Below are 26,067 nucleotides of genomic sequence, written 5' to 3'. Positions count from 1 at the left end.
TGGTTAGGATTGAAAAATTTGAGGAGTGAATAAGGAAATGGCAGAGAGAAGATAAAAAATTTTAGGAGAGAATAAAGGGAAATAAGGAAGGGAAAATTTTTATGCGGTTATTCAATGAACATAGACATTCTCTAGTATTGCTTCCCAAAAAAGAGTAAAATTTGTTGGTTTAAGGAATTGAAACTTAAACCTTTGTTTTAAAAAGTAGCACTCAACCATCACTCCAACGTTATTTTTCTAATTTAACATGAAACTAATATACATATATCCAAAATTTGGGTCCCTACAAATTGGGGGCCCTGCTAGGTCGATCACCCCGCACACCCTTAGAACTGCCCCTGGTTTCATTAATAAAGGTATGAAACTTAAGTGAAAATTGATACAGTACTTAACAAGTTTTTTTTTTCCTTGAAATTGTTATTTTCCATAAAAAGGGTTGGTAAAATAATAATAATAATAAAAAATCACGAAAACAAACTAATTTAATTATTCGCTAGTAATTTGTCAAAAATTTTTGTATTTTTTGGGTTTAAAGTCGCCTGAAGTAATTTTATTTGCCAAATTGTCACTTAGGCTTAACTTTTTTTTACCAAATTGTTGCTTAGTTAATTTTTTTACCAAAACTTTTTTTTTTTTTTGGACGGGAATTTTTTTACCAAAACTAAAGGTCTTTTTTATTTACCAATTTGGTCAATTGGCCAATTCTCAAACAATGACCATATTGTTTCTCACATACTAAAATGATTTGACTTCAAAAAAAAAAAAAAAAAAAATACTAAAATGATTTATTCTAAAAAAAAAAAAAAACACTCCCTCCGTTTTTAAATACTTGTTCCACTTTTCTTTTTCGGCCGTTTTTAAATACTTGCTCCATTTCCTCTTTTGGAAAGCTTTAACAATATTTAATTCATTTATCATACTTAGTGGACCCAACATTCTCCCTCCGTTTTTAAATACTTGCTCCATTTTTCCATGCGCGGAGTTTTAGGAGAAATTGGAAAAAGTAATAAAATATGAAGGTAGTGGGGTAGTTGAGAAATTTTTTTTTTTGTAAAAAGCAATAGTGGAAGAATGGGAGGATATTGTAAAAGTTTTCCAAAAAAGGAAATTAAGCAAGTATTTAAAACGCCGGAAAAAGAAAGTGAAACAAGAATTTAAAAATGAAGAGAATATTACTCTCTCTCCTCCTATTCTTCCACTACTTTTGCTTCTAACAATTTTTTATTTTTTCAACTACCCACTACCTCTATATTTTATTACTTTCTCGAATTTCTTCTAAAACTTCGTGCATGGAGAAATTGAGCAAATATTTTAAAACGGAGGGAGTACTATGTAAAATGTTTTATACCCAAAAAAAAAAAAAAAAAAAAAAAAGTAACGTGCCGGCTTGCCATACGCTAAGTATTCGAATTTCGAACAATCTGCAAAAATTTCGAATCGCTTTCCCTAAAAAAAACTAAAAAGTGCAAAACTTTGTAATAACAATCAATTTATCAGATTCCCATAAAATTCAAACATTTCTCCAAATTATTCGGCCTTTTTTTTTTCCCTCTTCCCTCCAGCACGTCGTCGGTCGGCATCTTCTCCGGGACTTCTTTCGAACTTTCCCGACCTTTTGCCGGCCGCCGATCATCCGCTATCTCTTTCTCTCTCCTCTCTGTAATAGCCTGACTTCTTCGTTATTCTTCAACCTGTTTGATTTCCAAATCCTTAGTTATTTGGGTGAGTAATTTTTTGGATGTTATTTTGATTAAATCATGTCAATTTGATGAAACGTATTCGTTTTCCATTTTGTTTCGGTATAGTATTTATAATTTGATTCATGCTTGAATGTGATTTTGGATGATTACGGCGCGTTTGGTAGGCGGTAATAAAATGGTTGAATTGGAAACGAAATTAGGATTATTGTTTGGTCAGAATTAATGGATATGTTTTGAATTATTGATTGAATTTTGTAATTTTTTTTAAGAAATCAACTATTTTTTCAAGCTAATTTTTTTATGTTTTAATGCAATTTTTGCATAATTTTAGCTTGTTTGGTAGGCGATAATGTTGTGATTGACACGTATGATTGGATGAACAGGAGATTAATGAAGATGTTGAAAATTTGATTAATAATATGTTAATTTTGATGAAATCAGGAATTTGTGTTTTTGGTGTTGAATTGAAGGGGGATGACAAGTCAAGGTAGGAAAAGTATGTCATCTTCACATGCCAAGAACAAAGCAGCCGAAAATGGTGGTCCCTCGGACCCTGTTCGAAAGCCTGCCCCTTCTCCACGCTCAATGTATGACTTATTCTTCCTTTGTACTTCGTATATGTTTTCCCTTTTCATTGCCTTGTTTTGTTGCTTGAAAAGAGTTTCATAATTTTCTATGTATTGTTGGTTAGGTTATGTTGTTAGTTTGATCATAGAATGTTAAAATTGTAATTTAGGGCATGTTGGGTATTACTAGGGTACTGCCAGTTTCCGGTTTTAACGGTATATGATATTGGTTGTAATGAACATGGAGGTTGAAACTATGCCAAGCTTTATTATGTTTTCTTGTTATCTTTGAGATTTGATACTCCAATCTGTATTCATTTTAGGTATAAGATGTTTCTGACTAAGTGGGGGGTGACAAAGGTTTATGTCATTGAAGGTTTTTTTACTTGAATTTTTTTTCTTTTCAAAATGCTGATTTGCAGTGATTGTCATTTTTGAGCCTATGCTGTAATTAATTGTACCCATTCTAAGGAATTCTCTTGTTCAGATATAGTTTGCCTTTTAATATATTGCATTTAAAGATGGGTTGTTCGACTATATGATATGTTTAAAGTATAACATCAGTCAGATAAGAGTAGGGAAGTGAACAAATTTTGAGAACATCTTAGTATAGATCAAGAAGTGGAATGTGAGGCAATTGGTATAATTCACTCCAGAATCCAACATAGACTTTCTGGAGTGAATTATACAAGTTCTTCATTTCCAACACATCCTTGTGACTTGTCTCCGTTTTCCTCTTTCTAGTTTGCTTACCTGAACAAATGTGCATTCAAAGAGAAGCTTCAACTTGCAGCATGGGAAAATCTTATGTACACTGTATATTGAAAACAAATTAGTCTTCCTGCTTCATATGTTAACTTTTTGTAGATTTGTATATCTTGCATTCACCTTGCTTTCATAGATGTGGTCAATTTCTGTGCTTCAACAATTTATCTTTATAAATTTCTCTTTATTGTTTGCTTTAAGATGCAAAAGTTATTTCAAGATGTTTGGAAGGGTTGCCTTATAAATTACTAGCTCTGAAATTTCCAGAATGTTCAATAGTCAAACTAAGGGGAAAAATCTTGTAAAATTTTATTTTCTGGCAAGATAATGTGTATAGGTTGATAGGGTGTCTGTTGGACAGAAATATCTTTGTGTCAAAGTTTCTTGGTAGGAAGGAGAATATGAAGCTAATATTTTGGGAAATGATACTCAGTTCTCAGAAATTTTTGAATAAAATGGGTGTATAGTATAGACACACTAAAAGTCACCCCAATTGTAATGACAAATCATCCCAAAAATCATCTCATACTATAAGTAGAAGTCTCTAAGTCACTATATATCTAAACGGATATGCTGTATCTGATAACCGGGGCAGCCAAACACTTTTTATGCTTATATTTTATATGCCCGGCCTTACTTTTCACCTTCATGCATCTGTATGTATATCTTTTCTGCTGACTATTTAATACAGGAATATTGTATATTGTTTGTTTGGTTAACAACTTAACATCATAAGTTAGGTGGTTTTGTTGATTTTATTTGGCTGCCTTTACTGATAACTCTAGTCATACACGAAAATGAAGCATGTATTTTATTTGGTGAATATAGGTTTTATGGTTTAGTTGCATATATTTTGTGTACTTTGTACTCCCCTACTGGCTTGCACTCTCTAGTGGATGGATTGAGTCAGGATGACTTTAGTCTAGAATAACCTTTTTTGCTGTTAAATGTCCATATCTTAAATTATGTGTGCACATTTTGTTGCTTTTTATTATTCTTTGAGCATGTACTTGTTCCTAGCTTTCATAATTATAGCGTTTGCTATGATGATACTTGTATAATTCACTCCAGAATCCAACATAGACTTTCATACAAGTGTTTGCAGACCATATAATGAACATAGTGTGTGTGATAAGACAATTTTAGCTGCATGGACTTGAGAAAGTGGGCCTTATTGATTTTGTGGTTTTGCTTGTAAAAGGAAACTAATTGCTTGTTTATGCAGGGGATTGACTGGAGAACGTACAGTAAAACGCTTGCGACTATCGAGAGCACTTACAGTTCCTGAAACTACAAGTGTTTATGATGCTTGTCGCCGGATGGCTGCTCGCAGATTAGATGCCTTATTGCTTACTGATTCAAATGCTTTACTCTGTGGAATTCTTACAGACAAGGTAACTATTTTCTTTATTTATTTTATCGAGTCACCCAAATTAAATAAGAGGATTTGTCACATTCATATCAATTTTCTGTGCATTAGTTCTGAGAATTCTACTTAATACAACCTTGTTGTGGTTCAAGGATATTGCAACAAGAGTTATAGCTAAAGAACTAAATCTTGAAGAGACGCCTGCTTCAAAAGTGATGACCAGAAACCCTGATTTTGTTCTTTCTGAAACTCTTGCTGTGGAAGCCTTACAAAAAATGGTCCTAGGTAATTATAACTCTTCTAAAGCTGAAATTAAGTTGTTATTATGTTTTTGTTTTGTTTTATTTTTATTTTTATTTTATTTTATAAAAATCTTTTTCTTTTTAAAGAAAAAATCTTTCTTTAATTTTTGTTTTTAAAAAAAAGTCAAGTATATCTAATAGTAGCTACTTCATACCAGGGAAATTCAGACATTTACCAGTTGTAGAAAATGGAGAGGTTGTAGCTTTACTTGACATAGCAAAGTGTTTATATGATGCCATTGCACGTATGGAGAGGGCAGCTGAGAAGGGGAAGGCCATTGTTGCAGCTGTTGAAGGTGTTGAGAAAAACTGGGGTTCATCAGCTTCAGGTCAGTGGAGAGTGTGGCATTGTTAATATCTCCTGCTATCTGAAACAGTTTATCTTGCTGATGTAATTTTTATATTGCTAGTTTTCATCTTGTGCTATATAGATTGTTTTCTTAGGAATTTTGACAATCTTATAGTATTGTTTGGATTCCAGGCCCTAATACATTCATCGACGCATTGAGGGATCGTATATTCAGGCCTTCATTGTCTACAATTCTGTCTGAGCATTCAAAGTAGGTAATGTTTCTTTTTTTTTGGAAGTTTTAATTGGTAGATTAAGCTTTTAGGCTGCCTATCTAACAGACTTTAAGAATTTCACAGGCTCCTAACAGTATCACCTACTGACACAGTCTTAGAAGCAGCAAAGAAGATGCTTGAATCTCATTTAAGCTGTGCTATTGTTACTGTAGAAAATAAACCAAAGGGCATCTTGACGTAAGTCCTATTCAGAATTTTATTTATTTTTTAATGGTAATTCCTGATTAGTTTTTAAAATGGAAAGTGATGCATTGGTTTTGGGACTTGACTCCTCGAGTTTATGCTGTCTCAGTTTTCTACCAGTTGTTTACTTTCATCTTTGCATTCTGTCAGGTCCAAGGATATATTAATGCGGGTAATTGCACAAAATCTTCCTCCAGATTCAACACTTGTGGAAAAGGTATGTGTTGTCGAGGAAGAACCCTTGAAGTTCCAGTATTTGCTGTCAATTAAGATGGTCAACATTTTTTTTACTATGTGTAGATCATGACACCTAATCCAGAATGTGCAACTGTTGATACACCTATAGTTGATGCTTTGCACACAATGCATGATGGGAAATTCTTGCATTTGCCAGTTGTGGATAGAGGTATAATTGTTTAGAGGAGTAACTTTGTGCTTTGAGTTACTGTTTTGCATCTGTTCTCATGGTTGTGAGTTTTATTTGGAACAGATGGGTATGTTGTTGCTGTTGTTGATGTGATTCACATCACCCATGCTGCTGTTGCCACTGTAAGTCAGCTCTTCTAGTTTATAATGCCGCCATATGTCATGCTTTAATTTTATAAGCCATATGTATAAGTTTGTAGTTCATGACATTTTTTCATATCAAATGCAGCTTCACTATGCATCTGTTTAGTGTGAAATATGTCCTTGCCATTTGCCACCTCTGCAGTCCTGCACATTAATTGAGTTGTTTTGGGGATGGGTGGTTTATCTTACATGCATTTATATATGTGGTGATTCTTACATGCACCTTGTTCACTTGATAATGGCCGTCGCGTGGTTCCATTTGACGAGGCATTGTTATTTGTGCTAAATTATTGTTAACTGATTCATAGATGCAACTTTCTGTTTACTATCTTGTTCAAAATTGAAGGCATTTTTTAATGAATGGCGGAAGTTTGTATGAATATGATTTCCATTTGTGTCTGTAGATGAATCATTTGTACCAGTATTTTGATGTGTGTGCAGTGGCATCTGCTATGATCTGCTATTGTTCACGAGTAATGAATTTTCTCCTGTTCTCATATTTGATAATTAGGTTGGTAATACTGGTGGAATTAATACTGAGGCTACTACCAATATGATGCAAAAATTTTGGGATTCTGCCATGCAATTGGGACCTGCAGATGATGATGAGGATTCAAGGAGGTAAGAGTTGTGATCTTGTGTTTATTTAAAATATTACTGAGACATTTTGTAACTCTTTGTATTATTATAGTGAGGGATCCCTTAAATTGGCATCTGAAAGTGGCGATACTACAAAATCCTTTCTCACTTCATCAGCTCAGCCAAATAACTTTGCCTTCAAAATTGAAGACAAGAGTGGCAGGATGCACCGGTTTATATGTGGTAGGTTTGTCAAGATCTGTTATTTGCAGTTTAGAATATTATGGTCAAACAATGATATAGATTATAGAACAACAATAAATCAAAGAAAATAATAGACAAATGTCAATCAATTTGGGAAAAACCTTCTTTGCCAGAAAAAAGTTAAACCACAAACTTGCTCTATAGAAGCTATGATTTTCAATGACAGTTTACAAAATCTCTCAAGATCTCTTTAAATCTTTCTCTCTCTTTATTTGAGAGCAATGAACTTATATTATGATTGTGTTTATGCTTTGGCACAAATATGAAATATGTAGTCTAGTTGGAAATATTCTTCACACAAGGAAAAAAAGTGGCTCCGGTAACTGGGTCACTTGTAGGCAGCCTGGGGTTGCTTCTCTCCTTGCCATGCTATGGACAGCATACTCCACAGCCTATATGTGGCTTTTCTTCATTGCCATGGGTAGCGTGGCTAGCCTTAGCACTTTTTCTACATCTCACCAAACCTTATGCCTCCAACATACATTCACATACACCATCTCCACACCATATACCCTACAAGGTCTTATATTCAGGCATCTCATGCCACATTTTAAATTCTTTAAGAGAAGAGGGCAAGAGTCTTTAAGAGAAGAGGGCAAGACTGAGCTTGTCTAGCAACGTTTTAAAATTGCTTAACAGAGTATTACTTTGTGAATGCAGATACACGAAACTTGACTGATCTCATTACTTGTATACTTCAAAGAGTGGGCGATGATATTGATCGCAACCGTCTTCCTCAGATTTTGGTAAAACGAATAGTTTGTTCACCATTTTGGGTTTATAATTATGATTGCATGATTTGAATATGTTCTTGAACATATATTTACTGCTTGCCGCATGTTGCAGTATGAAGATGAAGACGGTGATAAAGTTGTCCTTGCTTCTGACAGTGATCTTGCTGCAGCTGTAGATCATGCTAGATTAGCTGGATGGAAGGTAATGCTTGCTTCACCTTTGTTATCCATGTAGTTCATCTCCTCAAATATCAGCTGTCGAAATTGCTGGTAGATTTTTGGTAGAGAATTTTGTTTGGTACCCATCCTGATTTATTGACTAGAAAACTGGTCGCGGCAACGGTCTTTCATTATGGATGAAGAGAAATTTCAATATCAGAGTGAACCCTAAATTTTAAACCATGTAAACAATGAATCTTATAAGTGTCCTTATTGACCTATTATACCCATGGGCCCATAAAATATGTTCACAATAGTCTATAATCATACATATCCATTGCACTTCCTCAGCTTATTAAAAATTTCAACAATTTGACTATTTAGTTTGCCAACGCATCACTTTGACTATTAATGTCTTTAATTTTTTATAAGTAAAAATTAATAAAAAAAAAATGATATATTGAAATTATACATATAGACTAAGCTCGCACATTTTACAGGATAAATTTAAATAACATGCTTAAAAAGATGAGGTCAAAATTATTATGTGGATAGGGTAAGTGTGAAACATTGCAATTTTAAGAAAACTAAAGGAACTATTATAATACTTCCTCCGTTTCTTTTTATTTACAACGCTTTCCTATTTTGGAAATTGTTAATTACTTGCAACACTTTCCATTTTTGACATTTCTTTATTTCTATCTCTCTCCTACCCACATGGGTCCCTCTTATTTTTCTCTCTATCTCTCTCCTCTTCAAAAATTTCTTAGGAGACCGTAAAAATAAAATTGCAAGTTTGCAACTACAAAAAACGGAGGAAGTATAATGCCATAATAAGATTTTAACACATGAACTTTGAATTTAGAATGTGACTACAACATCATGAATGATATATTTGAACTTTTTTAACTAATCAAACTTATTTGGTGAACTATTAAAAAACCCCTTCTTATTTCTTAAATACCTTATTTCCTCTTCCTTGCCCTTCAAAATCAATCTTCCATCTCCCTTTCAAATTTTTGCATCTGCTCTGCCACCCACTATGCTATGTTTTTTATCATCAATTGTCTGTTTATCTCCACAACTCTGTCTAGCATTGTTGGCTTAATTTACAAACAATTACTGTTCAAAACAATATATATGGACAGAAATTAAGAATTATGTCCATCTTACGGGGTCATATCACAAATTAGTTGGTGTACCTGGTCAAATGTTCTTTGGTTTTGAGATATATATTCTTGAGATCTTTTACTCTATGTCATTTGAGTTTGAACTGTGTTATATTATCTATGTTCTTTGTAATTTTCTTTATGTGCTTTTGGGTAGTGAGGCATGCATGTTTTATGTTGACTGGCTTTATGTTTAATATGGGTGCACACTGCATCTGGGTGCATAACCCAAGCATTGGGGATCCTATAGGTATTGATACTTTTAGTTATGTAAAGGCTGAGTTTGGTCACACAGCAAAGTTAATGTAACAGCAAGGATTTCTGATTTTAACTAGCAAATTAATAAAGAAGAAAGCTATAAGATTGATTGATAGTGGTGGAAGGATTACAAAAGATAATTTAATAGCTTAAGGCTATCAATCTTCGATAGTGAGTTAAGCTCACCAGTCTCCAATAATGGCTTTAGGCCATAATTCTCCAAAAGGTTTACACCAAATTTCTGCCTACCTTCTTCTTTTTCTCCTCTCTCTATTTATTCTAAGGCTATAAACTACTACCCTAATAATACTAGACTTCCCGTAATGCCCATACTACATTTGATGACTGCTGACATACTAAACAACCCATAATACCCTCTCCTAAGTCAGTTCATTACAAGTTAGCTAAGCTGAAGTGGAAACTAGGTATGATCTTAATTGTCTTTACGCTTAGAAGACAGACTGATGCAACCAGAATCTTTCTTATATTTGGTTTTGTGGTTTTTACCTTCCTACCTCATTAAATTAGGCCTTTAAGCATCCTTTATTTGTAAAAAGATCAAAGCACAAATATTCGGAGATCCACAATCGAACCGCATGTCAATTCTGGTCCATGTCACCCAAGGACCAGGCAATCTACTTTGGCTTTTATGGAACTCCTTCCTCGAGCTTATGTCCTCTTCTAGGCTCCTATAGCAAGCTTGCTTCTGTATTTCAACCCGACCTATCACTAAATTTCTGAATACCTGTTGATTTATTGTGCTCTCCAAACCAACCAGGAAGAATGTGAAGTTTGCTGTTGAATTTTGTTTCCATCTATGCTTCATCCTAGAAACTGATAAAATCAACAATATTATTTAATGGCCGTCTTCCCATACATTTAGTTGTCATACAGAACACGATTTCCATATAGTGCATTCCCTGCATGATGGGCAGAGTTGATCAAATAATCTGAAAATTGAGGTCCTCTCTGTTAGAAGACGTTTTAGCCTTCCGCTAAAGGTCTCTACTCTTCTCCCAGGAAGTGTGGGAAAATTTGAAGAGAATTCTATTATTGCAAGTGGACTCCTCTTTTTAAATATCAAAGCAAGCATTATCCACAAAAAAGATATATCGTCATATTGCCCCTGAGAAGAGATATTTTTAAAAGCATTGTAAACAGCATGTTCTGTAAAATATCTTCTTTGCCTGGTGCCCATTGCTGACATCCTTAAATAGTCTTTCACTCATGAGATTATAAAACCCTTCACCATGGGGGTTTTTGACTAAGGAGATTTTGAGTAGATGAATTTAACTTTCCAGGATGCATTTGCATAATTGAGCAAACAATTTCAGTTTCAAATTGAGTCAAACATTTTCTATCTATTTAGCTTTCTGGTAATAGTGGGCAAGAGAAATGTTCCATTTGAACACGTGTGCTTATTTATTGTGAATTGGCTGAGGGTGGTTGTAACAGGGTAAAGACTATTTTCCTCAAACCCCCTTTACAGTGCTCCAGGTGAGAGACTCTGTATAGGCATTAAGCTGATTTGAATAGATAAATATTGCCAGCTTCGCCTTTACCTGATGGATCAAATGTGAAAGAATAAAGAAGTCTACTTCTTTTGTGGTTTGGTATGTTTCAGAGCTCTCCACAGACCACATTTTCTGTCAAGAAGCTAGCTGGCTTGAATAACACCCCTGGAAGTTCAGGTTGAATTATGACCTTATTGGGCCTCCGAAAATAACCATTCTGGTGTTGGTAGTGCTGCACATTGTGTGGCAATAAGAGCCAAATAGAACAATTGTAGGTCCAAACCTATGCCACCATACTTTCTAGTAGAAGTGAGCAAAAAATCAGGGTACCCTGTCCGGAACCAGAACTGGAACCTGTTAGGAACCGCGAAGAGGTTCCGGTTTCGGGTAGCAAAATGGGGAACCTGTTGTAACAAGTTTCGGTTCAGGTTCTCAATTTTTTGGAATCAGAACCTGTAGGGTACCCTATAACCTGATAAAAGTATCACTTAAGTTCAATTTTTACACCAATTCTATACTTTTTTTTTAATTAATAAACATCAAAATTACAATTATAAATAGGAAAATTTGACATTTACTACCAGCGAAAGTACTTTGTGTTACATTTGCTGCCCGTTTAATTTTTTATTTTATTTTGCTACCACCTAAAATCAGATAATTAAAATTTCACTACCACTTAACGGAATCTCACTTAACGGAATTTGTTAAGGTGCCGTTAAGTTTATTCAAAAAAAAAAATAAAAAAATATATATTTAAAAAAAAAAGTAACCCAGCCACCCCTTCCCTCCCCCCTGCCGGCGGCCCGCCGCCGGCGCGAACCCACCCCCCTCCCTTTCCCCCCACCCCTACGCAGCCAACGAACCCCCCTTCCCTTTCCGCGTTCTCGCTGCCCCGAACCAAAACCACCCCTGTCCCCTTCCTCCCACCGGAATCCGCCCCCCAGCCCCCGTTCCCCCCACCGAAATCTTAAATTCGTTTTGGGTGGTTTTGGGTTAGGGAAGGCCGAAAACGGTAGGGGAAGGGGAGGGGGATCGATTACAGTGGGGGGAATGGGGCTAGGGGGACGGATTTAGGTGGGAGGAAAGGGAAAGAGGTGGTTTTGGTTCGGGGTCGGGGCCAGGGGTCGGGGTAGCGAGAACGGGGAAAGGGAAGGGGTTCGTTGGCTGCGTAGGGGTTGGGGAAAGGGAGGGGGTGGGTCGCGCCAATGCCGGCAGGGGGGAGGGGTGGCAGTTAAGGGGAGGGTGGAAGGGGTGGGGTGGCAGTCGAGGGGAGGGGTGGCAGTGAGGTGGAGGGGTGGTTGAACAGTGGCTAAACCCAACTAATGGAAATAGTAATGACAAGTTAGTTGGTAGTGAAATAAATATTTTAGAGATTTGGGTGGTAGCAAAATTAAAAAAAAGAAAAAAAAATTTAACAAGTAGCAAATGTAACACACAGTTCTTTTGCTGGTAGCAAATGTCAATTTTTCCTTATAAATATATGTATTAAATTTTTTCAACAATTACAATTAGTTTGTTTTACTTGCGTGTTATAAACAATATAAATTAGTAACCATCTAATTTTTTATACGAAAATCTGCAAAAAAAAATATTAAATATTTTACAAGACATGGTACCTTGTTACCCGGTTTTGATTCCCAATTTGAGGAACCTGTTGCAACCGGTTTCGGTTCCCAATTTGAGGAACTTGTTGCACCAGGTTCCGGTTCCAAGAATTTTAACAGGGTACCCTGATATGCTCACCCCTGTTTCTATGCTTCTAGCGTAGGCATTTTCTCTCAACTTGGTGAGTTTATTTTGTACTTGTTGTTCCCTTGACCCTGCTATTACTAATATTGAGAGAATGCCAATGGCCAAAAGATACTCTCCGATACTCTCTGCCTAGGCAGGGATTGACTTGAAATTGCTTTAGAAAGAGCTTCCTTCTGTTGAAGCCTTTTCAAATTTAAGTGGTCATAATTTGCCACAAGTGAAAAACTTATAAACTTCTTTAACTTGTCCACTAAAAAAACATGGAATACACCCCACCAACTTAACCTTAATCCCTTCATTCATGTTTTTGCTGAAATACTTTTTTTTCTTCATTAATTATTCATCAGCCAAGACATAGTTTCTTCTTTGCATCCGTGTTCCCTTGATCTCTTGAACAAACTTATGTAATAATGTACAAAAAGAAGCAATGTGTAATAAGTGCCTTGGACATGTGTTCTTTACAGCTAGTAGAGTTGTCAAGTGACCTCTGTCGTGGTTTTTGTATTGAAGCCTGCAAATATTTAACTGATCATTATAAATATTACTTGTGTTAGATATCGGCTTGGGCCACATGCATCATTAATAAAGAGAGAGTCCACTATACAACACTCCCTCTCACATGTGAAGTCCCTTTTTTTTTTGGGAGGGAGGGGGGGGGGGGGGGGGGATAAATCTTTACAAGCTTGAAAAACTTGCATTGTATTTGTTCAAAAAAAAAAAAATTTGCCTCGTGTTTTTCTTATCCCTAATTTTAATGTTGAGCATCTGTGCTTTAGAATGGAATTCTCATCTAAACCAGTATGCCTTTTTACTTAGGGGTTTTGAACAGACCTCTGTATAAATTGAAGCTCTCAATTCACACTTGCATTTAATATCATGCTAGTTAGTGTTTCTATATCTTGTGGAGGTGTTGAGTTCTTATTATACTTCTTCATTAGGAAGGTGACTTGATTTATGATTGGACAATTTACTGAAATGCAATCCACTGCTCTGAAAATTATCTTGTTTATTGGTCTAAATTTGATTATCAACTAGTATTGTGTCCATTGGGAACTGACCAGGACAATATAATTTAAACTTTGGTATTGCCGTGGATTGCTGGATTTTAGTGCTTTCTTTGTCAGCTTGCTATCAATTTCCATTTTTCTTCAGGACACTCTCAAACATTGTTGGTTCATTTGAACAGGGATTAAAATTACATTTAGATTACTCTGGATTACGTCGTCGTAGACGCGCTTCTGGGGCAACGAGCCTGGATTATGCTCAGCCTGATGCATGGTCATCTGCATACAGTACAGTTGCAGCAGGTGCTGCATTTGCTGCTGGATTGGGTGTACTTGCTTATTTGAGGAGAAATGGCTAATAGCACTATGGCCTCGATATATTTTACTTCAGCTGCAGGCATGACAACATTTCATTGGCAGGATACATATTTGTTGGTTGGCTTCGTGTTTATTGAGGACCAAGGAGTGAGTTGTGCCAGCAGCCTCTTTTTGTATAGATCTATATAAAAAAAAAAAGGATGCCAATGCGAATTTTTGCTGGCTAACTGAGTGTTAGGCCATGTGTGATACACGATTATATGTGTTGTTTCATGGAAAGCTATTATTTCATGATTGAATTCCTCATATTCATGTAATTTCTTGATTCATAATAAACACCAAACCAGCTGACAAGATGATGATGAAAAGATTATATTTGAATTGATAGGCTTTTTATTTGAAATGCTGTTTATATTTGGTCTTCAAGCTTGATTGTAATGAAAATTTACCCTTTCACATGGAGGCGTAATGGGACATTTTGGGAGAAAATTGTGCCTATGATATTCTATTCTATTGATTTCCGTTATTTGAATGAAGAATGAGTTGGGTTGTCGATTCTGGTCATTTTAATTTGTTTGCTGGTCATTAAGAGTTTAACTCTTAACATAGGTGCATAACAATTTATTTGCTGCCTTTTGCATAACATAACAAGTATTTTTCCTATATTGGTTTAATAAGCCAAACATTGCTCGAAGATTAACTAGTGTATGATGAAATACATATCAATTAGAGAATAATACATCATCGGAAGTGAAGTCGTGTAAACATTGCAACTAAAAAAAATCGGAGGTAGTATATAAAATAGTTAATTGCGATTTGCATTTTGGTTTGATTTGATTCCAAAATTTCAAGAAACCAAACCGAGCCATTTGTGGTTTTAAAATTTCGTAAATCAAACTAAAATTTTGAAGCCATTAAACAAAATCAAAATACGATATCTCTTTCAAAAAAAAAAAAATAACAATAAAAAAATAAATAAAATCAAAATACGATTTGATTTGCAGTTTGGTGCATTTAGTTTGCAGTTTGGTGCGGCATAGGTTATACATTAAACACACCTAAGACCCTAAATCGTGTACATAATCGATGATAGCACGACATGCTTGCGAAATTAGTTGCTAACTAACCATTATTCCCGTTTAAAGATAAAAAAAGGGAAGTACTCAATTACCAAAGTTGAGCACGAGAATAACTCATTGACCATTTGTCACCGACTTCGTTGCTGGAATGAAGTTACAACTTACAAACTTGATCAACACTGTATTTTACAGAACATACACTAGTATCAAATTCCGTAATTTCTGCAACTCAAATATGAATGCTGTATTTTTTTTTTATAAAAAATTTAGGATCCTCAGAATAAAAGATTTACCAACATCATCATAAAACATGGGTCCACATGATTGCAATTAACTTTCTTCGCTCTACTTTCACTCTCACTCACTCACTCCAGTTTTTGCTCTACTTACTGGTTAAGAATCTACTTTAGTTTTTGTACTTGGTACTTTTACTTTACTCACCACTAAACACCAAAAAGGAAGGAAAAGAAAAGGGAATGTAATCCTCTTACCCTTTCACACATTCATCATCACATCTTATATTCACTTATTGTACAAAAAAAATAAAAAAATAAAAAAGGAATAAGCTCGGAATTAGTCATTAAAATAATAAAATTTGATAAGGGTTAAGAAGGATTATCTAAATTCAATTACAATCAATAAATTTTTATCATATTGATAAGCTCGGATAAATTCAACTAGAATCAAGTAAGTACAAACCAATTAAATAAAATGCACCCTTAATCCCTTATCATTTTTTATTAAATATAAAAATCAAGATGACAGCCATATTACCATAGATTCATAGTTTAAAAAACAATACAATCTTTTCTAATTGGTATATTCAAACACATTAATTAAAATATCACTCATGATCTTCCAAATAAATCCTAAAATCCCCCTGGTCACAATTTTGTATTATATGCTTTAATTATTGGAGTATTATTTTTATATTACAAAGTATATAAGCCCACAAATTATAAAGAAACCCATTTTCCAAAACCCCATTTTTCTAGCTACTTCATTCTATTCTCCAAACACCATCCAATGAAAACCCCTATATTTTTTCTCCTCCTCATTTCATTCTCCACCATTTTCCCTCCCAAACAATGCTTAAGCCAAACACAATCACCCATCAAAAACATAGTAGTCCTAGTCTTAGAAAACAGGTCATTTGATCACCTTATAGGATGGATGAAAAGATCCGTAAACCCGAACATCGACGGTGTAGATGGTACAGAGTGCAACCCTGTATCCACCAAAGACCCGAGATCAAATTCCGTCTGCGTCACCGATGACGCCGAGTACGTAGACCCAGATCCAGGCCACTCCTTTGAAGAGGTAGCAAAACAAGTATTTGGAGAAAACAGCAGCATTCCTTCAATGACAGGGTTTATAGAACAGGCAATCTCAATGTCAGGGAATGTTTCAGAAGCAGTTATGAAGGGATTTAAGCCTGAAAATGTGCCTGTTTTTGAAAGTTTAGTTAGAGAATTTGCTGTTTTTGATAGATGGTTTTCTTCAATTCCTGGACCAACTCAACCAAACAGATTATTTGTTTATTCAGGAACATCACATGGTGCTGTTAGTCATGTGAAGAAACAGTTGGCTCTTGGATACCCACAAAAAACTATCTTTGATTCATTGCATGAAAATAATTTGGATTTTGGGATTTATTTTCAGGCAATTCCAAGTACTTTGTTTTATAGGAATTTGAGAAAGTTGAAGTATGTTTTCAAATTTCATCTCTATGATACTTTCAAGAAGCATGCTAATGATGGTAAACTCCCCAGCTTATCTGTTATTGAACCCAGGTACATACTCCACTATTAGTCTTTATGTTTCTTTCATTTATTATTATGTACTTTGTTGGTGTTTTATATAATTACTACGTGGTCCAAGACCGACTAATGATACACTTGTTAACTCGTAACATAATGAGTGGCTAGACAATTGTTATGGAGTAACATTATCTCAAGACCGACTAATGATACACTTGTTAACTCGTTATATAATGACTAATGAATAATGATACACTTGTTAACTCGTAATATAACTAGCACCGATAATAGTTACGGAATAATCCATATTAGTCTAAGGCAATATTTTTTGCTGCTAAATTTTATCTCAAATAAATGTACATTTGGATTCATTTAAGGTGTTTTTCAGTTCAATTTATCCTCAATCAATTTAGTTCAATTATTTTCAGTGAACCAGAACAATTGAAGTACTATGTGCAATTAAGTACCAACAAGTATTTGCTATTGTCCTATAGAACAATTGAATATAAATAGTTGTTGACAAAGACTCTCGAATTCTTTGTCTAAATAGAGTCCATATTGACTTATTGAGTGTGAAATATTTATTACTTTTCTTTGAGGAACCAATTATTTAATTATTAACCGTGTCATTTTATATCGAGCTTATTAATTAATTAACTAGAACATAGTGGTTTTGGACCGTGCAATAATAATAACATCGACTTTGGCATGTATTGGAGACGACAATGATGATGATGATGGCACTATAAATTAACTAACTCGAGAGTTTTGTACTAAAGTGTTAACTTTATAATAATAATGGGTATGAAAATTTTGGATCAGATATTTCGATACCAAAGGAATGCCAGCAAACGACGACCATCCATCACATGATGTAGCAAATGGACAAAAACTAGTGAAGGAAGTGTATGAAACACTAAGAGCAAGTCCTCAATGGAATCAAAGTCTTTTGGTTATAACATATGATGAACATGGTGGGTTTTATGATCACGTACAAACACCTTACATCAATGTACCTAGCCCCGACGGCAACACTGCTCCTCCCCCGAGTTTCTTCAAGTTCGATAGGCTCGGTGTTCGTGTTCCGACTATTATGGTCTCCCCTTGGATCAACAAAGGAACTGGTACATTTTTTAACTTTGCGCAATATAATTTAATTTTTTTGTACTCACAAAATTAGTTTAAGTTTCGTTTTAATGTTATTATTACTCCGTATCATAATGCATACAAACATTTATTTTTATCTGATCTAGCATGAATTACAATCTTGTGTGCGATTGTGTGAGACGGAAAATGTCATCTTATTTTTACATATAATGCATCAATATATAATGAATGCCACCCTTAGAATTACACTTGTCTTCTTTGTTTGTTTATAAAATAAAAGAAAATTACAATTAAAAGTATGAACTTGTGAAATTTTGTGTTTTCCAAGTTGTAAAATTTATAATTACATGAAAGTAAGGTAGTCGTATATTGTTGTGCTTTTTGTTTGGTCTCATTTCTGTGTGAAATGGGATTGGATTGGATTGCCTATTTTTTTTGTGGTATTGGCAGAAATAATTGATTACTTATTTGGTCGGTAGTGGACTCTTTTGTGAAACTTTTTTGGCCAGTTGCACCGACAACATGCTAAAACAATGCTTTTCATTTTATTTTAAAGGCTGTGATTGCGGATCCTACTATGCCTATTATGCCTACACCCGCTATACTTTATTCGTTCTACTAAGATTGTCCCACAATCATGAAGGATTAAAGATTGTCTCATTTAGTTTGTCTCGTTTTAAATGCAGTATTTTCCCACCTGAAAGTCCATGTGAAAATAATATACTAATAAGGAAAAATTGACATTTGCTACCAGCGAAACTACCTTGTGTTACATTTGCTACCCGTTTAATATTTTTTTTAATTTTGCTACCACCCAAATCTCTAAAATATTTATTTCACTACCAATTGCTTACACCGTTACCATTTCCGTTAGTTGGGTTTAGCCACCGTTTCAACCACCTTGCAGCCACCCCTCTTCCACCCTCACTGAGTCACTGCCACCTCCTCCCCCCTGCATGCCGGCGCGGCGAACCCACCCCCTCCCTTTCCACCCTACGCAGCCCCTACCCCCTACGCAGCCCCGACCCCTGCCCGAACCAAAACCACCCCTCCCCCACCAGAATCCGCCCCCTAGCCCGTTCCCCCACCAAAATCGACCCCCCCTCCCCTTCCCCCTACCCTTTTCGGACTTCCCTAACACTAAACCACCACCCCAAAACCACCCAAAACGGTTTAGGGTTTCGATTATGGTGGTTCTGGGGTGGTGATTTAGGGTTATGGGAAGGCCGAAAAGGGTAGGGGGAAGGGGAGGGGGTCGATTTCGGTGGGGGAATGGGCTAGGGAGCGGATTCCGGTGGGGGGGAAGGGGAAAGGGGGGGTGGTTGGTTCGGGGTGGGGGTCGGGGGCTGCGTAAGGGTGGGGGAAAGGGAAAGGGGGATTGGGAAAGGGAGGGGGTGGATTCGCGCCGGCGCCGGCGCCGGCCGAAGATCTGAGCGCCGACAGGGAGGAGGGGGGAGGGGTGGCAGGGATGGCTGGGTTAATTTTTTTTATTATTTTTTATTTTTTTTTGGATAAACTTAACGGAACCTTAACGGTAGTGAAATTTTAACTATTTGATTTCAGGTGGTAGCAAAATTAAAAAAAAAAATTAAACGGGTAGCAAATGTAACACAAGGTACTTTCGCCGGTAGTAAATGTCAATTTTTCCTACTAATAACTTTTAATAAAGTAAACTAAGGGATATGAAACAATTTTAGTGGGACGGAAGGTGTGTATAATTCCCTTGATTTTAGTTGAACAACATTGTCTATGAGACAAATGTAAAAGTCAAGGCGACACATTAGTTATGTTGATGAATATGTTCTAGGTTACAGGGTTGAATTTAATTCCGGATGCCCATCCTGCTGATAAATTGGTTGTTATCTACACAATAAGTTCCCTAGCCATTATCTAACCTCTTGAGCAAGAGCTATTGTGAAAACAAGTACCTTGATACCATAGGAGGAACTAGGAAGTTACAAGTGTAACAATATAATGCATCTTTCTTAACAAATCCTAAGTTCAGCGTAGTCACTTCAACCGATTTTGATAGTTACACTAGCATCCGGAACAAATTAACAAAAACGAAATTAATGTTTTCTTACGATTTTGTTAGTCCCAATCGAGATAAGCTTGACATAGTACGTCTTCAAGGTTAACAATGACAAATCGACAGGGTGGTAGAGTACTTCTATTGACAATTTGACACCATACATTATGAGGACTAGGGACTTTGTCTTAACACTTGTAGTTATGCTGTACCAACCCATGTGTTGGGGGACAATCCTTTAGTTGAGATTTGATGATGGTTAATTCAGGACTATACTTGAAATTTAATGCGATTTTAATCAGAACATGCTAATCAGCATATTTTCATGTGGATCTGCTCTCCTTATTCTAGCATATGTTCGTAATTACTACTTTAGTCAAGATTTAGCTATCGGGTTATTAGTTTAAATTACGGCATCAATGTGACATTTGATTGTGAGCGTAGTGAGAAAATCTCTTAACGTGTTAGTTCAAGTGTTTAATGATTTTGACTATGAAGATGCTGTTGTTTTGTGCAGTGATAAGTAAACCAAACGGACCAACACCGGATTCTGAGTTCGAGCACTCTTCAATTCCAGCTACCATTAAGAAAATATTCAACCTCAACTCCAATTTCTTGACTCACAGAGATGAATGGGCTGGTACTTTTGAGGGCGTTATTGGGAATTTAACTTCTCCCCGAACTGATTGCCCACGTAAGTCATATGCTCCTTCTGTTCAAAATAAATAGTCTGTTACAAAACATACTAGTTTATGATGTCCGAAAAAATTAACATTAGTGATCATTTTACTCTGCTGTTTGTTAGAGTTTCTGCCTGATGTAACTCCACTGAGGAAGACTGAAGCAGACGAAGAGAGGCAGCTATCACAGTTTCAGACCGAAATTGTTCAGTTAGCAGCAGTTCTGAATGGTGACCATTTCTTGAGCAGTTTCCCTAATGAAATGGCGGATAAAATGAATGTTAAGGAAGCTCACGAGTACGTAACAGGTGCTGTGTCACGGTTTCTTCGAGCTGGGAAAGAGGCAGTTAAGCTTGGGGCTGATGAGTCCACCATTGTAAATATGAGGGCTTCCCTCACTACTAGATCCTCTGTTCATCATTAAGGAATAATAATCTTAGTATACACAGTTTAAGGGTAGCCATAGTGCTAAGTATTATGGTTTACCTTTAATTAGAGGCCTTCCTAGAAAAAAGAAATGCTTGGAAATTAAATAACTTGGTAGTTTTTAGTTGTGTGCTCGAGTAATTAGTTATTCTCCATCCGTCCCTTAAAGATTGACCTTCCATTTTTATTTTACTTTAACAGTATTTACTTTGAGTGAGTAGGTGATGTTGCTATACGTTTAGCCGTAGGATAATTACAAAAGTAGAGAGAAATGTGAGGAACATGCTAATTAAAAAAGAATTGGAAATGCATTTAGCTAGGAGTGCTAGTTTGGTGTTTGATTTGGATTATGGTACCAACCAACCTAATTTGATTTTGGTTTTTAATTTTCAAATCGAACCCAAACCAAAATAGTTTGGTTTTGGTTTTTCCAAACCTATTTGGGCTAGATCTAATCCAAGCTGTGATTTAAAAAGTTAACTGGTATATGACCCTATGCTCTAGGTATTACTTGGTTGTTAGTTTGTATTTGTTTAGTTTGCTAATTATGTTCAACTTTTTTTCTTAACATTTTAATGATTATCTTGAAATTTCAGAATTTGAAAAAAAATTGTAATGAAAATCATATTTAATATTTGATATGCAATATTTAACAGAAAAATAAAATTATTACTTTTTATCAAATTGAAAAACAAGGAAAATTTGTTAATTACTACCTTAAAAAGGGGGCATTTGTGAATTACTACCCCTAAAAAATGGTTGTTAATTACTACCCCTAATTGTGATAATTTGTACCGATTACTACCTAAGTGGATTTTCCGGCTAATTAACTCATTAATGACGTCATTTGTCATCTTAATTAATACTAATTTAATCATTTTAATCCTAATTTTAAAATTAAAAAACCCTAAGCCCTCTTTTCCGGCGAGCACCTACAACAAACCAAACCTTCTCCTCTCCCGGCGGAGACTCCCCTCACTCCCTCATCGTGTACCACAAACCACCTCCCTCCCCCGGTGAATACCATGAGTCCATTCCCCCACCACCACCGAACACCATGAACGCAAAGAAATGAGATTTTGGGGTTACGAATGGAGGCGGTTTTTGCGGCTAAGGAAAGGGTGGAGGACAATATTGGGGTTGGGTTGGGGAAGGGGAATAAGTTGTTATCGGGGGCTAAGCAAGAGTTGGGGACTGTTTAATTTATAGGTTTGGGGAAAGGAGGGGGAAACAATCGAGGGTTATGGATGGGAATAAGACAGTTTTCAGGTGTTACGGGAAGGTGGAGGGCGGTAATCGGGGGTTGGGGAAGGGAAGGGGATGGGTTTTGCGGTGGAAGAAAGGTAAAGGGTGGATTTTCATTGGTGGGGCTAAGGAAGGGGGAATTTCTGGTGATGGATGGGGATGGGGTAAAGGGGTTGCAGGAGGTGGTGTGAAGGTGGATATGTGGTAATTTAGGGTTTATTTAATTAATTAGGATTTAAAAGTCACTAGATATAATTTGGTCAGAAAATGATGTCATTAGTAAGCTTAAGTGACCGGAAAAGAGGAGAAGGTAGTAATCGATATAATTAATTGATTTTAGGGGTAGTAATTAAAAACATTTTTTTAGGGGTAGTAATTCACAAATGCCTCTTTTTTGAGGTAGTAATTCACAAATTTTCCGAAAAACAATATAGAGTGTTAGGACTTCAAAATTAAGGTTATTAAATTATCTTAATTAACACTAATTAACTGATATAAGTTAACTATTATTTTATTGGGTAAAAAGGTACAATAATTAAATAGCTAAGTTGGTGAGACTTGTGCATGACTTAAAATTTATTAGTCTTGACTTAAATTCTTTGTATAAGGATTTTTAAGTTATCAAATCTAATACATGTTGTGGAGGTGATATGTCATATTAATTTTCATATTCTTAAGTCATTGTGATTTGTAGTTATATATATTTATTTTCGTATTATAACGTGGTTACTAATTGGTTTGAATGGTTAAATAATCATCTTTATTTTAAGAGGTTGGGTATCTTTTGCTTGTATATGGAGTATTTAAAAATTCTTATAATATTTGTATTTTGAATTTAATTGTATAGAGAAATTCCAAAATTTTAACATGAGGAACAAATTATGTTTTATTTCCAAAAAAAAAAAAAAAAAAAAAAAAAAAAAAAAAAAAACTAACAAAATTTACAACTCGTAAATAAATGCAATTTTTTTAGTTTTAATTTTTTTCTTTTAAAAAAAAATCTATATGATGGCCTCTTATTATTGCACTTTCGAGACGGATATTTTTTAACCATATATATGTAGTGACCCTCAACTTTTGCATATATTGCATCTCAAATGTGCCCTTATTTGTGTGTTATAGGAGAGCCAGTTAATATGTACATCCGAATGTATATAAGTATATAACAAATTCCAGTGTTATAGGGCTAACCTGTCAATAAAATGAAATTATTAATCCCTTTGTTCTAATAAATCTTTTCATTTGAAAATTTGGCATTATTCATAATAGAATCTTCTAAATTACTCTGTATATATTTTAATATATAAAATTTTATATATTCAATTTGTTTTTTTAAATAATACTGCGTATGCAACTTAGTTTATTTTCTCCGCTTCTTTTTAGTTGCATCACTTTTGTAAAAACGAAACTTTTAAATTAGTTACATCACTTTTCTTTTTTAGTCCGCAAATTGCAAAGTGATGCAACTTTAAAAACAGAAAAAATATTTAAAATTAGAAGAACTTTTAAAAATGATTACAACTCATATGCCATACAACCAGTTGTACCTTATATATGAGTCTATCAAATAGCCGATATATAAATAATAAGGGAAATCGAATATCCTAAATTTTATACTTAGATGAACTAAATCTAATTTCTTCCAACCCATGTCCCCGGGACTATAATCTAATTTTATATATGAGTTTATCTTGTTTTAAATTTTAATTAAGAAGGCTCGGTGGTTGCACTTGGACACCTGGTTACTTGTATTATTGAAGCCAAAGTGAAGCGCCTTATTCAAGCTATTTACCCCTCTTTTCTCGACTTCCGACCTCTTTCTCTCTCCTCGCGCAGCCGCCGGCACTTTCGCTGCAACAATCTCCCCACTTTTCTCAAGGTTAAATTTTTTCATTATTTATCCGTTTTAATTGTATTTGATACTAAACTATTCAATTTCTTCATATTAGTTTATATGTTTTTCTTTTTTGTAATTTTTCCGAGTATAATTGGAATTCAATTGTTGATTTTGGAAAATATTGGGTATTTTTTCTGATGAATTATGGTTTTGCTTTTGTTTATCACCGATTGAATTTTTTTGGGTATAGGGTTTTCAATTTCTTATATTTGATGTTGTCAAGGTATTTCTAAATTAGGGTTATGATTAGGGTTTTGGTGCTGGCTTTCTATATGATTGATTAAAGAAGTTCAAGTTTCAGGTTTTCTAGGATGATAGATTATTTAGATTACTTGAAAACAAAAATCGAGAAATATTTTGTTGATTGTTTGGATAAATGTGAGATTGTGGAATGTATTAACCTTTTAGTTATTTTAGTTAACCTCCAGAGATTGTTGAATGAGAAGGGGAATTTGATTTTTTTTTTTTTTTCCTGGTAGTCTGTTGTTATTCATATCAATGCCTATATCCCTGTTGTGGGTTTTCGGTTGGAAAGGTTGATTCTTTAAGCACAGGCTTGATTAGGCGTCTTAGTGGATCGAGAAAGTGGAAATGATTTGGAGACGAAGATGATGGAATCTATGTTGTATTAACTGAATGATCTTTCCCGTTTCCTATAATTAGTAATTAGAAGCATATACATTAACTTCTTACTCTTTAGTTAATGGAAAGTTCCTTCGTCGCTTTCATGTCCTATAGATCAGTAATTTAGGAGCATGTATTCTCTTTAATTTCATACTCTTTAGTTGATGGAATTTTCATAATTGCGATGATTGTTTTTGGTGATGTTTGTAATGTAATGTAATGATATCATGGTTGTACTGGGTAGCTTAGTAATCGTAGTTCTACCATTTTATGAGTTTGTAGATTTGGGTATGGTGGTATGTCTAGTTTCTTTTTGTTGCACGTAATCTATGGAAATATGCAGGAGCTTACTTCATTATAGAAGGATGTTTGTGATTCTAAATCGTATGACTCTCCTTCTTTATGCAGATTTAGCTGTGCCTGACTGCATTGACTGGATAGCATGAACAATTTTTGATCTGTTTGGGTTGTTGTGAGTAGAAGTTTTGAGACTATACTCCACTGACTGAGATGTGCTCATAGCCTTGACATTTTCCATCGAAATAGAGGCGATGGATCAAGGGTTTCTGGTGATGCTGACAAATCTGCTTCACTTACAGAACCACTTGGACCCCTCCTCCTCCCTCTTCTCTTCTGATGCCGCGTCCTTATCAGCCTCCACTACAACCTCTCTTTCCTCTCTCCTCACCTCCTCCTCTGCCGCTCCTCTTCTCTTCTTCACAATTGCCTCAGTTCTCTCCTTTGTTGCTGCCTCTCGTCCATCTTCTTCCTCTCCTTCCTCTTCCTCCCGTTCTCCATCTCGCTCTCGCTCATCTTCCCCTTCGGATCACTCCCTCTCTGCCTTCCGAGCCTTATCTACTGAGCTCATATGGTCTATGGACCCCCCTGTTCGTGATGCACAGTGGCGCTCTTCATATGGCCTCTCCTACCCTGTCTTCACTACTGTTGTTGATAAGCTCAAGCCTCACATAGCGCAGTCCAATCTCTCCCTTCCCCCTGATTATGCTGTTGCCATGGTTCTCTCCCGCCTCACTCATGGGCTCTCTGCTAAAACCCTTGCCAAGCGCCATTCCTTGGACCCTTACCTTGTTTCCAAAATTACCAACATGGTCACCCGTCTCCTCTCTACCAAACTTTACCCTGAGTTCATTAAGATCCCTGCTGGTCGCCGACGCCTCCATGAGACCACCCAGGCCTTTGAGGAGCTCACATCGCTGCCTAATTTGTGCGGTGCAATTGATTCCACCCCTGTCAAGCTCCATCGCCTTCCTACTGATGTCAGTGACCCTTCATCTTATCATTGTCGATATGGGTACCCTGCCATACAGCTCCAGGTGGTGGCTGACCATAAGAAGATCTTCTGGGATGTTTGTGTCAAGGCTCCAGGGAGTGTTGATGATTCCACTCATTTCAGGGATAGTGTTCTCTA

General features: G+C 35.7%; 2 protein-coding genes across 2 annotated transcripts; both read left to right on the top strand.

Annotated features, from left to right (window-relative positions):
• Positions 1-1,538: 1,538 nt before the first annotated feature.
• Positions 1,539-14,194, top strand: LOC145600190 (CBS domain-containing protein CBSCBSPB1-like). The gene is made up of 15 exons (XM_081656095.1): positions 1,539-1,722; positions 2,142-2,287; positions 4,257-4,425; positions 4,553-4,685; positions 4,861-5,031; positions 5,184-5,262; positions 5,351-5,464; positions 5,621-5,687; positions 5,771-5,876; positions 5,961-6,019; positions 6,552-6,661; positions 6,732-6,862; positions 7,544-7,629; positions 7,730-7,819; positions 13,656-14,194. The coding sequence occupies exons 2-15, from the start codon at positions 2,175-2,177 to the stop codon at positions 13,830-13,832; spliced, it is 1,605 nt and encodes a 534-aa protein (XP_081512221.1). The 5' UTR covers positions 1,539-1,722; positions 2,142-2,174; the 3' UTR covers positions 13,833-14,194.
• A 1,622-nt stretch (positions 14,195-15,816) lies between these two features.
• On the top strand, positions 15,817-21,000 carry LOC145586809 (non-specific phospholipase C6-like). The gene is made up of 4 exons (XM_081643745.1): positions 15,817-16,663; positions 17,453-17,754; positions 20,284-20,460; positions 20,572-21,000. The coding sequence occupies exons 1-4, from the start codon at positions 15,897-15,899 to the stop codon at positions 20,868-20,870; spliced, it is 1,545 nt and encodes a 514-aa protein (XP_081499871.1). The 5' UTR covers positions 15,817-15,896; the 3' UTR covers positions 20,871-21,000.
• Positions 21,001-26,067: the final 5,067 nt, after the last annotated feature.

Source organism: Chenopodium album, chromosome 2 (assembly GCF_948465745.1).
Source record: "Chenopodium album chromosome 2, dcCheAlbu1.1, whole genome shotgun sequence".
NCBI classification, from domain to species: Eukaryota; Viridiplantae; Streptophyta; class Magnoliopsida; order Caryophyllales; family Amaranthaceae; genus Chenopodium; species Chenopodium album.
Note: the sequence above shows the minus strand (reverse complement) of the source record. Positions and strands in the feature narration are given on the sequence as shown.

Coding starts and splice junctions, on each gene's coding strand:
- LOC145600190 (XM_081656095.1), top strand. CDS start 2,175: ATGACAAGTCAAGGTAGGAAAAGTATGTCATCTTCACATGCCAAGAAC. Junction 2,288..4,256: donor GCCCCTTCTCCACGCTCAAT/GTATGACTTATT, acceptor TTGTTTATGCAG/GGGATTGACTGGAGAACGTA. Junction 5,465..5,620: donor AAACCAAAGGGCATCTTGAC/GTAAGTCCTATT, acceptor GCATTCTGTCAG/GTCCAAGGATATATTAATGC.
- LOC145586809 (XM_081643745.1), top strand. CDS start 15,897: ATGAAAACCCCTATATTTTTTCTCCTCCTCATTTCATTCTCCACCATT. Junction 17,755..20,283: donor TTGGATCAACAAAGGAACTG/GTACATTTTTTA, acceptor TGTTTTGTGCAG/TGATAAGTAAACCAAACGGA. Junction 20,461..20,571: donor TCCCCGAACTGATTGCCCAC/GTAAGTCATATG, acceptor GCTGTTTGTTAG/AGTTTCTGCCTGATGTAACT.